General features: G+C 44.0%; 1 protein-coding gene across 9 annotated transcripts in view; it reads right to left on the bottom strand.

Moving 5' to 3' along the window:
* The window catches only part of usp (retinoid X receptor ultraspiracle), a 77,819-nt gene that overhangs the window by 27,080 nt on the left and 37,707 nt on the right, over window positions 1-13,032 (bottom strand). For 5 of the 9 annotated variants that reach the window (XM_089072443.1, XM_089072439.1, XM_089072441.1 and 2 more), the window contains one exon: window positions 10,418-10,492. The exons of the other annotated variants lie outside the window; for them this stretch is intronic. In XM_089072443.1, the coding sequence (XP_088928569.1) occupies window positions 10,418-10,492 (75 nt within the window). The remainder of the gene's footprint in view (window positions 1-10,417; window positions 10,493-13,032) is intronic. 9 annotated transcript variants of the gene reach the window in all.

The following is a 13,032-nucleotide window of genomic DNA, read 5'->3' as shown; positions in this document are numbered from 1 at the left end:
TTAAAGCCATTCAGTCATTCTGTTCACTCTTTCGTTCGCTAAATAGTAGATGCCGTCGATAGGAACCGAACGGAAAGTCGGGGATAAAAAGAAGAAAAGAAAAGAAAAAAAAAAAAGAAAAACACCACATTACTTGTTAAGATTGCAGGACATTGTGTAATTGCAATTAACGCGTGTAACGTTCATTGCACAAACGGCCATGAATTTGCTTTATCTTTCAAAGATTAATAACCTTTGATAATGAAATGATAGCGTTGAGCGTGAATATGCTCGACCAATTTGCCCTTAAATTGTGTATTATGTCGAATCATAGAATTCCAAGACGGAAAACATCTTCAGGATATATATTTAAATTTGAATTAAATTTTCTGAGAATTTCCTGATTTTCAAGGCAGTTAAAAATTTAGGCAAGTAAACTTGATTATGATATAGTAACTTCAAAAAAAAATTTCTTCATTTTCAAGAAAATTCCTTGAGAAATCTAGGTTTTTCTAATAATAGATACCTTGATCTCACACATTCCAAACTTTAACTGCACGAAGCTACGCATCTTCTCGCGACTCCTTTCAACTTAAGTATCGTAAAATAGAATATCGTAAATTAGAAAGTTAGAAATTTCGAATGATTCCGGGGCAAACAGTCGCGTATAAAAACTAGACGAACCTAAGTACCTAGTAGACGTAAGCAGACGGTAGTAACACGGAGTGGTAACACGGAGTCATAATTGATAATTAACATCGTACTAATTTGCCGCGTCGAGTCCTCACATCCGAATTCACGGTCGAGCACGGCTGCGAGAAATGATTCGAAGCCGCGTTTAATCTACTTGCGGAATTTTCCCCGCGCGCGTTTGTACGACAGGCGCGGCTCTCTCGGCGATGGCATTGAGTTCGTACAGCAGCCTCAAATGAGTAATACGAAAGTGTACGAACGTTCGTCACTCCGCGCTAACTTTAGACCCGCGTAAAGCCCGCCGGTGTGCAGAAGCGCTGAATTAAGCGAATACTCGGACACGCGCGGTTTACGTTATATATATATATATATATATATATATACATATATACGGGATGCGTCCCACTTCTATCTCGTTCTTTTGTTACGACAGACTCCACGGCTAATTTCGACGCGATTTTTCGTCCGGCAGATCGTCGAGACGCTTTGTACTTTCCGACGACCAACAGCGAAGAGAGCAAGGAGAGCTCGCGGACCTAGCAAGCAAATCGAGACGAACGAGAAATTCATATTCCTCAGCCAAGTCCAAGCGAACGCTTTTTCGGGCGGATCTTACAATTCGAGACCCGGACGTACGTGCGGCGATAAAAATTGGAAAGTTGCCGAGAAGCGTTTACATTTGAGAAAAATCGTCTTGGAGTCGGCTTGAGAAAATGCGGTTAGAGAAACATCCGGTGGTCTCGTATACAGGACACTTTGTACATATATGCATATATTTGAGACGGCGACGGCGAGGAGTCGTTCTCCTTTTCACATTATGCTGAATCGCACGGCGGATGCGCGCGAAGATGCGACGCGACGCGATGCGACGCAACGCGACGAGACACGGACGCGCAGCGTCGTGCCAGTTACTCATCGCGCGGATATGCAATTCAGCGAATTTCGACGGCGGATGTCTGATAAACAATGCCGATGCGCGTCCGCCCGGGTTTTGTGGCGGCCGAGATAACGTCGCGCGGGACGTGATTCTCGCAGAGATATTCTAGATATGCGGCATGTCTGCGCAGTACTTTAAACGGTCATTCGAATTTACGTGTCATTCGTTATCGTCCGTCGCACATTTCCCTCCTTTCCGATAACCGCTTCGTTATCCTCTTCGACGATTCAGATATACACCTACGTCCTAATGTCACGGATATACCCTGCGTCGCCGATCATCGCTCAGCTCCGAAAGTTACACGTATACGTTCGCGTCCGCCTCGCGAGTAGATCTTATGATTACGCGACGTCAATATCTCGTCGTGACAAATCGATCCGTCGCGGACGGCGAGGCCAATCGTCGTCGTGCTCTTTCCGCTGCGCCTCGCCGCCGCCGTCATCGTCGTCGCGGAACAGCGCGATAACGATCGGTCACCCGCGTCAGGAGAGAGCTCGCAGACGGGGAGGGGAAGGAGGGTCGATTTTTCACAGTCATAATTATCGTTATACGGGGCCTCCCTGACGGAGGCCTTTACGACGGTGACGTCACCGTCTGACAATTTGTGAGCGCTCTTCCGAAACTGAAAACCAGTTTCCCGCCGCGCGACCTCCGAGTGCCTGAGCGCCTTTAGGCGCATCGACTGCACCGCGGCGCTGCACCGATCGCGTTGTTCGGAGCTGTGCTCAAGCCGATCCGCTCGCGTTGCTCGCACGCGAGAGACCGCGGGTCTCTGCTCGAGATCGTAAATCCGCTCGTTGTTGCCCGGCTCGACCGTAAATCGTCGAACGTACGCCGATATACCGAATGCAGTACACAACGCGCGGGATTTATGATAAATCTGCGCGCCGCGCCGAGCTTCTCGCGACCGATGTAATTCTAAAGTAGCCTATGACCGTTGATATCCTCACGCGTTTTTAAAGACCGATCTCGAATTGACTGAATAACAACGAGCTCACGGAGCAAGTACACGACGGGGGCTTCCTCTCGCGCTTTCACGAAACGCGCCCGCCGCGCTTTATCAGCTTTAAGGCGAATTATTTCACCGGGCTGCTCGCAAAGAGGCACGCCGTTATCGGGGAAATTATCTCTCCTCCGCGACGGCGCTGTAAAGTAAATTAAAAACTCGCAGGTATATCTCGGACATTGTGCGGCCGCGTATCGGACACACACGAGTCCCGATATTGTAGCGCATGCCACGCACCCCGCCGCCCCGCCGCCGTTTGTGAACCCCGCGATTAACGATTTCTTCGCACGCTAGTGTTCGAGTTCGTCGCGAAGAGCCCGGCCCGGAGGGAGAGGAAAAAAAGAAAAGGAAGGGAAAAAAAAAACAAGAAGATGAAAGAGGAATAAGTTTTAGACGACGTGCACACGAGAGACAGATAGAGAAAATGAGAGCGAGTGAGAGGGAGAGTTTTTAACAGTTTCCTGCACGCAGCTGCGACCGGATGCCGCTCCTACACCAGGCCAACGTTATAACGTTGCACATGCAACCCACGCAATTGTGCATGTGCACGTACGACCGTACGAAAATAGTGCCGCGTCCCTGACGTTAGTCCTTGAACCCGCGAAAAAAGTCGTCGGATTAATGACATCCCCGCGAGCTGATTTATGCCGCCGCAGACAATCCGACGTGCGAGACGCGAAACGCGTAGCATCGGTTTCGCTCCGATCGCGATACGATGGAATTAATTAAAAGGATCATACAGTATGGTGATCGTACATCCTTTATTCTAAATCTATATTACTAATATCTATATTATTAATTTAATATCAACCATTCCGTATATTGGAAATTTAATTGTAACCTGAGTATGAGGAGGTTTTTTTCAATTAATAATGCCACTCTAAATCGATTTTCACTCATTTCATTTTATTTTACCTTTTATTATCCTTTATTTCAAATCCTTTAAATTTATACCTTTTTTCAAAGTTCAATTTTGTTCTTTATTTTACGGGAAATTTTTTTTTTCTAATTAGAGTTTCAATGTCTAATGAATAAATTTTTAAAATAAAATATATAAAATAATAATTTGTCTTGTTGTTAATTACTTGTGTGTAATTTTTTAAATTTTAAAATTATTCGGATTAGAATCACTCATTTTTTTTTTATTATTTCAACTTATTCCAAATTTAAATCCAGGATTTGTTCTAACACAGTCGAACTAATTTCAAACTATTTCAAAAAAATTGCATACTATCTCATTTTGGCATACTACTAAAAAAATTCAAATTTATCTGTGCATTGTAATGATCCCTATGCATAGATTCCTGACAGTCACAAATTTGAAAATACATAGGAACAAAGATCTAAAATTTTTAGATTTGTTCTTTATTTTCTCGAAGAAAATATGATCATATTATACGATAATTATTTTCTATCCCGTTTCTTCCACTCACAAAATAAAGACTCGTATCTCTTTGTTGTCATATACACACAACTTTCCGAATTAAATTTTAATTACGTTCCCCCTGAGATCTTTAAAAAAGAAAAGATTTAAATGTCAGAGAGCTGTCACGGATTATCTCATAATTTTCTCTCTCTCACAGGAGCTTTCCTTTATTCCCGAAATTAAATTCACTCTCGCCGTATTAATACACCGCGGCGCGATGTAAAGCGAAATTCATCGGGTAATTTGGCATGGCGGCGTATACGTGTTAACACACGGCACCTTACGGTGTCTAAATTTACGTTGAATCCTCGCAATCAGCATGGGAAATAGATACGGCGCGTACACAGGAACTCCATTATGAGCATAGAACAGGGCGGGCTTCATACAACCTCGGCACTTTCCCGTGTCGTGTCGCAATAAATATTTGGACAGCGTGTGTGCAAGTCCGAAAAAGATAAGTCGTATGATTCCATATTCCCTCCTCCACCTCGGGACCTCTTTCGTCACGGTCGTTTTTTTTTAGCGCGTCGTAAATCCACGATGCGTGAGGACGCGGATATAAAACAGGCGTTTCCAGCATTATTTACGAAAGCGCCCCGCTTGCACCCAGCCGATCCTCGCCAGAGGAAGGAGGGGGATGATGCACCTTCCAAAAAAATGCCCCAAACAAGACGTGCCGCGGGGCGGCGTCGAGGATAAAATTTTAACGCACGCACGCGCGTGCGCGGAGCGAATCGAACGGTGAAATAACGCGGCGTGTAATTTCTAGGATTGCCGCGGGCGGGAGATATCTCTCCGCGCGATTCTTTTCGTGCGCTCGTAAGAGTCACGTAGTAAGATTCGCGAGATATTACACGGAACGGCCGCGCGCGAACGCAAGACAGCCGTTCCCATGATCGCCTCGCGAAAATAAGATCGCGGCGTTAGATAGGCGCTGCCGGAGCACGGGCCTCTCGTCACGCATATCAGGCCAGGATGCGAATGTAACGTGTCCTCCGCGCCTCTGTGCCCGTGGTGGAGAGTCGCGAGAGTCAAAATATCATGCATCTGGAACGTCTGTATAATACCCGCGGACACGGACGAAATCGCGGCCGCGCCGTCTGCATACTCATGCATAAATGTGTCCTGTGTCAAATCGCCTGCCTTCGCAGCCGCAATCATTTCGAGATGGCTCACGTTCGGGGAGACGTGACGACGGAATCGGACGCGCAGCTGAAATAATCTCTCGCCGACGTAAAACACATAACTTGCACGCGCGCGACGAGTAGGTATGTATGTATTTTCGGAAACTATAAATTTTCGGAAGCTGGATCCTGTAGTTTTTAACATCTCGCGACTCTTCCTTTATGTCTTCTGGAATTTTTGACATTTCGGATTTCTGGATCTCTCGAAAGCTGTGCCACTTAAGTATAAGTCCGCATCGCGTCGCCCGTAATAGCGTGGGCCACGGTGACCTTTCCCGACGAGCTCGTAAAAGCGAAAAGCAAGCGGCTTTCCCTGCGGGCTTCGTGGAACCGCAGAAGGAAAAAAAAGAAAAAACGAACGCGGCCTTTTGTCAAGAGAGCGCGTAATCTGATAACAAAACAAGTCTAAACAAGTCTAAAGTTCACGACGTTAAATACGCGTCGTTGGCCGTCGCGAAACTCGCCGACACATGCGGCGTAGAGAGCGAGAGAGAGAGAGAAAGAGGGGGGAAGGGGAGAGAGAGAGAGAGAGAGAGAGAGAGAGAGAGAGAGAGAGAGAGAGAGAGAGAGAGAGAGAAAGAGAGACGATCGATGAAGCGAGTGCAAAGTGGTGACCATGTCGCTGCGTACGGCCCTGAAAGCGCAGGCGAAAGAGAGAGAGAAAGAGGGGAGGAAGGAAAGAGGGAGAAAGAGGGAGAAAGAGATAGGTCGAGAGAGATCTATATGCAGCCGCACTTTATATAGCGCAACGTGCCACGTGCAGGGCAACTCGGTACCTGGGTCACCGGGAGAAGGTCACGGGGTCACGATTTCAGCCTAGGTGCACGGACTCCGAGCAGCGCTCTCGAGTGGGTGTGTGCTTGCTCGCAGCTGCGAGCTCGTGTCTCCGCAGGTGCAATACACGCCGCCGTGCCAATACCCCGCGAACGTCAGATTTTACCGGATGAATCACCGATTCGAAAAGCGAAATGTCGCTCGGCAATTCCGACATCGACTTTTATCGGATTTTTTTTCGCGTTCTCCAATCGTTCGCCAATATCCATCGCTTTTGGAATTTAGAAAAAAATGCGTAAAACGCGAAAAATTATCATTTAATATTATTTAAAGAAGAGAAAAAAATAACTTGAGAAAAGAACGTAAGACGTTAATGTTTGTGGAATTAATGTATTCAATTGACGAATTAATTTTACGAATATTTACGAGTACAAGTCTGTACGTTGAATTAAATATCATCACGATCAGTATTTTTTTTATCATCCTACGTGAATGAGCGTAAGATAATAATGACGCTATGAAAAAAATCTGACCGTCACGTCGTTGCTTCACTCGCAAAGATATTATTATAAAATACGGTCTTTGTTATTTTAGCCACTTATTATTTAATCGCGTCTCCGGCATATTACCGTAGGTCGTCGTCGTATGCAACGAGTGACCTTTTAATTAAATTTCACAGTGTCAGTATGATGTCACACAGACCTTCCGGTTCGCGTCTTCATTATACAATTTTTAAATCGCATCTTCCCGCAGCGTAAACAACGTAATAATATAAAAATGGACATCCAGTGATCGATTATCGGTTCAATTAACGACCGACCTTCGTAATCTAATTACGAACTCTCGAGTAATTTTCCATCAGATGTGGAAAGGGATGAGGAGGGAGGGAGAGAGGAAGAGAGAGAGAGAGAGAGAGAGAAAGAGAGAGAGAGAATGTTCAATTGCGCAACACGAAATGCTATCGCTAATATATTTTCGGTCGTGGCTAAATCCGACCTGTACTTATAACTATACCGCACGTCCATTATGGCACGAGGAATCGGGGAGTATTCCTGCGCGATCCTTCGATTTTAGCATACGTGCGTGCAACCGCGACGTATGAATAAGATCGTGTAGAGCGCGACGGAGGTGGCCTTGTACGTGAATATCACGGCGAAGGTCACGGGGTCGCGATTTCAACCGGGTAAACGAGCGCGCACGTACATGGAGAACGCGTATACCCGTACACGCTCCCCGGTGTCGCAGGTGCAACGAGGCGTATCGCGCTGCTGCGCGATGTACAGGATGTACAAAAAAATTCGCGTAGCCGTAGGTATAAATTACGCATTAGTTAATACACTTTGTTTAACGAGACGCTCAAAGTGGACGCGCGGATGACGATCGAATGCGGCGCACTCCGGAGATAAAGTATTGTCTCCGGCAAGTCGTTTAAAATGTAAAATAAAAATGTGCTTTAATAGAGATGTAATTAAGAAATAATGACTAAAAGCTAAACTCTTTTTATATAAGTGACTGAAGTAATTCAAGATGATTTACGTAACGTTTCATTGCGATGCAGTAATTACTTGTTCTGGAAATAAAAATTAAATTTTTATTTATAGAATATCTAACTCTTTGCATCGCAATGGAAACTTAACAAAAATAATCTTGAATACTTAAAGTACTGGTATTCAAAATTGAGATTTTTGTCATTATTTTGTCAATTACATTTTCCATAAGAGCACATTTCTATTTATTTATTTAAATAATTTTGATCCAATTTCTAAATCAACATTAAACCGTTTATATTATTTTTAAATACAATTTAGAATAATCTCTAAGTTGTTCATAATTGTTTCATTATAAATATAAAAGTTATAAAAATAAGTACATCCTCAAAGCCCGTCAGTTTATATCTATAAATGATGTTAGTCACGCAAAATGACAATTTTGAACGAATAAAATAACTCGCGTATCAAACTCGCCCGAAAAAAAAGAAAAAAAGAAAAAAAAAAGAAAAATACCGAGCAACTTGTAAATGTCTCTGATAAGATTTAACTGCAATTGACGGCGCGATTATTTTGACGTATCCGACTCGACGCATGCCGCGTGAGAACGCGCGGGAAACTCGTACGAGATCTCGTTCGCGATCAGCGTGATATCTGGAGCAAGATCGACGACGTGCGACAATTAACCCCTCGCAGTGGAAAATATTTTCTCCCGGCGGGTAATAAAAATATAACTCGCTTCAGCGTGTATCATTGAGACTTTAAATAGCCTTAATTGTCGTTACGCCTCGCGAAGGCAAGGATGATCGCCCTTAAAATATTACCCGGCTGATAAACAAGGTGTTACCGAGTAAATAGCTCGTCAATGAGCTTATCCCGATTAACAGCCGATTAATTCGCCGATAAAATTCAGATTCGCGATCGACGGCGTAAGACGCGCGATCGAGCTAATTGACAGATAAGTGTTTCGCAATGGAATAAACGTGAGGAAAATGTGTGCGTGGTATAAAAATAGATGGAAGTCAAGGCAGGCCGCAGTACGGGCGCTCTTATCCCGGGTCTTGGCAGCCCCCCCTTGAAATTAACGCTCGTAACAGCGTTACGACGCGAATCGCGGGCGATTTTTAGCGGCGATTAAGGATGAAGCCGCGCAAAAATATACCGTAACGAATGTCAGTTTCAAGGTTTCGCGGCGGCAACACGTTCTCTTCTCTCGTCTTCGCTGACACTGCAAGTCTTCGTCGCTCTTGTCCTCTCCTCCTTCCTCCCTACTTCTCCTCCTCGTTCTCCATCTCGAAAAGTGCTCTCTTCGTCTACGGCGAATGCCCGACGTTTCCGCGCTAACCGCGTTAACCGGCGAGCTTACGTAATCGGCGTTGTCCGCTCGAAGGTAAGAAAGAAGGTAAGAAGGTCATCAGTCACGAGGCGAACCTTCTCGTCCTTGGCGTCATCCTCGGAGGCGTCCATTGTCTTCGGAGCATACGCTCCGGTATGGCGACATCAACGCGTTAATGAAAGCCCGCCAATTGTTTCGGAAATTATCACCATTTGTCCAAGGGAATCGTAATAGGGACACTTCGCACATAATGGGTCCCGTTGTCGTGATACACGATACTTTCTTACAGAAGATTCACGCAAAGAACAGTTTTGCTAAAGGATCTGAAAATTTGGTCAAACACAAAATAAATGGAAAATAATTTCGCTGAGTCATCAAAATTATTATATATGTTACGTTCAAATTAATTGTTGTAAAAAAAAAATTTAGTAGTATTATTATCACAGCGTCTTGTAATAATTTTGATGGCTTAACGAGATTACCTTTCAGATCTGTATCTCATCGAATTTTTAGATTCTTCGTGCAAATATATTCAAAGATCACTTTTTAAGCGTTTCTTATTTTTAATCGTTCGACAATTTGTGTGTTTAATCGCAATTAAATACACTTATTTATTAAATACACTTATTTCCTTAGCCGACTTGTACGCTCTCTTTCCTACATTTTCCGTAATTAATATCGTCGAATGAGAGAATCGATCCTCTCTGTTGCAAGTGTTTCTCGGCGAAGCAAACGGAACATGTCGACGGTATCGACAGCGACGAGCACGCGTTTCGATTTGTTAAACGGCAGCGGCAACGTTTTGTTCGCAGCTGCAACATGCCCGACACGCGGCTGACAGCGCAATCAACGTTTGTTCCTCTATCGATTTCGCGTTTTCGCTATTTTTCCTCCCTTCCGGCTGTCGGTCGACGGGTTTGTTGCAAGTTCCAAACTCGAAAGATCGCTTTCAAACGGCACCGATTCGCAAAACGGAATGAAAGTGAACAGAAATAAAAAGGCGGTTACACTATCGTTCGTTTCTTACATTAAAAGGAAAATATTTGCTTTGCAAAAAATAAAATTATTTGAGATTAAACAGAGAAGGCGGTGATAATTTTTGCGATCGTCGTTTCGAGGAAGTTCGATAAAAAAGCGAGGCGATACTCGGAAGAGGAGAGAACGTGCGAAAACGTGGATTCTGCACGCGAACAGACCGGAATAAATCCGGCTTTATTTGCTTAGTGCGAGTTATGACTATAAGCTCGAAGTAACTAAAAGTCATGTGAGACTCGCATTTACGACTTGCGTATTGTTTCTTTTTTTTTTTTTTTTTTTTTTTTCCTATCAAAACGTTACAGATTTAATCTTATAGATTTAATCTTTATTCATCGTTCGCTCAACGACAACGATGACACATTTCGCGCGTATGCAAACTGCGAGCGCGATTCGAGATTTCTTCGCGCGGAGGAAGCGAGAAACACTCGGTCCGTGACTAAGATCGGTGATCGAGAGTAATCTCGTAAGCAGGAAAAACGCACGCATTCTAATGAAGATGACGTGTACGCGCACGCCTATCGCCGTCGTGTAGGGTGTGCCTTTTTAATCACGCTCACGTTTTGTACTGCGACACGTGCAAAAAATTCCTTTACGAAGCACCGTGGGACGAGCAAACGCGACTTCATCTCCGCCTGCACAAACAAAAAAATTAGTCTTATATCAAGAAAAATATTTTCATATACAAACAAGAATAATCTTAAAAATTTTAGTCTTGATTTGATCGAATTTATATGGATGCAAATATTACTTTTGTTCAACTCAAAATTAAAAATCTTCTAGAGATCTCCTGAACATTATAATATTGTTTTTTACGTATGAAGAATATATAGTCTTGATTTAAGGCTAATATTTTATCTGTAGGTTTTTCTTCCGAGTGTCCCAGAATTCTGGCATGGATTTAGAAACCCGTCGTGTCCTCGGCATGATCCTAGGTCACCAAGCGACAATGAAAATGACAGTGCTAATTTTAAATAAAGAAAGGAAAGAGAGAGAGAGAGAGACACTTGTCCGCCGTCTGCGGAATGACTAGACAAATTCACGTCGCAGCCCCAAGTGTGACAGTATTAATAATACGTCGCGAAATATATTCCCTTCCCCCAAATATAATTAAATACACGCGCGTATATAATGCCGGCCACTGGCGGAATATTAAACGCACGAGTGTGCGTCGCTATATACGTGACAGAAACATCTATTCGGTCAGTAGCCACCGCGAGAAACCTGCCAACGTGACTATAATAAACGATCGCTTCCTTCTGCACACGACGGCCGTCGTTTCAAGCTCGCGCGGGACGACGAGGGACTTCCGTCGATCGCAATCGTCACGCGACGGTTTAACGTGACGGAGAGTAAGGAAAAAAAAAAAAGAATAAATAAAATTCAACGTCTTTTGCGCAACGAGAGCGAATAAACTGGGCGACCGTCCGTCGCTCCTCGCGAAAGGAAATTCCGAGGAAGAGAGAGAAGAATCCCGGCTCTCACCGGAGTTCCGCGTTCGATCATGTACATTTGCGTTTCAGATCGCGGCGGGAAGATTACGATCGAATGGGGGAGAGAGGAGGCGGGCCTCTCCGTCCGAATAAAGCGTTGTACAAATCAACACGCGGCGCGACGTGAAAAAAAAGAACAAAAAAAAGAGAGAGAGAGAGAGAGAGAGAGAGAAGTAACAAAAACGTCCGCACCCACACAAGGCGAGCCTGATTCAATAGAGGCGACTGTGTGAGCCGCGCGATGCGCGCGCGTATACACGTGTACACACGCGATACGCGATAGCAGGACTTGCACTTCACGGCTCGTTCCCATCGGTGCCAAGGTTGCCGATCGTACCCGTGTACATTAGCCGCAGCCACTAGAGCAGCCGAGGCCTCCCGAGGCCTCTGTGCGTGTGTAGCTCGCGTGATGCTCGCCGCCTCGGAGCTTATCGCACGGCGGCGGCGGCGGCGGCGGCGGCGGCGGCGGCGCGCACGCACGCGTGTGCGTGGCGCACACGCGGTTCCCGCGGTGTACACACCACGTAAAACGTACACGACACAATGTAGAAACCACGATGACGAGACGGTCTAGGCTAAACAAACACAGGCCGCGGGATTTACAGAGCGACGGAGAAGGAGATAGCCGAGAGAGCAATTCCCTATGAATCGCGCCTATCTATATGTATCATCTGGCTGCAAGCGTTGCGCAAGCCGTTGCCTGGATTCCCGTGCACTTCACGAGCGCGAGATTAGCGTTAGATTTATATGGAAATTCTGGGACACACACGTCGCGATGTATTTTTACATACGGCGCTCCAATCCAAATCCAATAGCGGTAGAAAAGAAATTAAAAGAAGGCTTTTGCTTGTATAACCGTGTTGCTCGATATGTTCATCATTATTCCCAATCTAACAAAGTCAAGCTTTTTAAGCTTCGTTTACTTTATGTATAAGCAACAATATTATAATTTTTTTTTTAATTCTAGTTCTTGAGTTGAGCAAAGGTAATATTTGCATCGATACACATTCAATCAAATCAAGACTAAAATTTTTACTATTCTTGTATACGAGAATATATATAATCTTGATTTAATTATGTAAGATTAATTTTTTTTCATATGTATTTTAATGCGATTATTCATGACAATCAAGTCAAGACTAAAATTTTTAAGAAGATTATAATATTCCTGCTTGTATACGAGAATGTATAATCTTGATTTAAGACTAATTTTTTTTCACGTGTATTTTAATGCGATTATTCATGACAATCAAATCAAGACCAGAATGTTTAAGAAGATTACAATACTCTTGCTTATATATGAAAATACTTGATTCAAGACCATTTTTTTTCTGTGCACGTTGGATTTATGGGACATTCTGTATAATTAATTTCTCATTTTTAAAATGCAAACTATTTTCGATCTCGCAATAAACAACGCGTTATCGGCGACCGTGATACTCTAATCTAGCACGTTCATTAACATAATATAATGTTTGTTATATACAGGCGTTGACGAGTACGTACTAATTAACGTGCGCGTAATGGATATCGCGAGAACGGAACTGCGCGCCGTTATCTAAATATTTAATTATGAATCAAACGTATCGCGCAATACGTCTCACGGTCCTACGCAAATTTGAAATCGTGCGAATAATGTATTTTCGTTCGGATCAGTCATACCGGTTATTTTTTTATCTTTA

This window comes from Pogonomyrmex barbatus, unplaced genomic scaffold, assembly GCF_055798465.1.
Source record: "Pogonomyrmex barbatus isolate J1 unplaced genomic scaffold, ASM5579846v1 scaffold13, whole genome shotgun sequence".
Taxonomy (NCBI): domain Eukaryota; kingdom Metazoa; phylum Arthropoda; class Insecta; order Hymenoptera; family Formicidae; genus Pogonomyrmex; species Pogonomyrmex barbatus.
The sequence above is the reverse complement of the archived record's forward strand: the minus strand, read 5'-3'. Positions and strand labels throughout refer to the sequence as shown.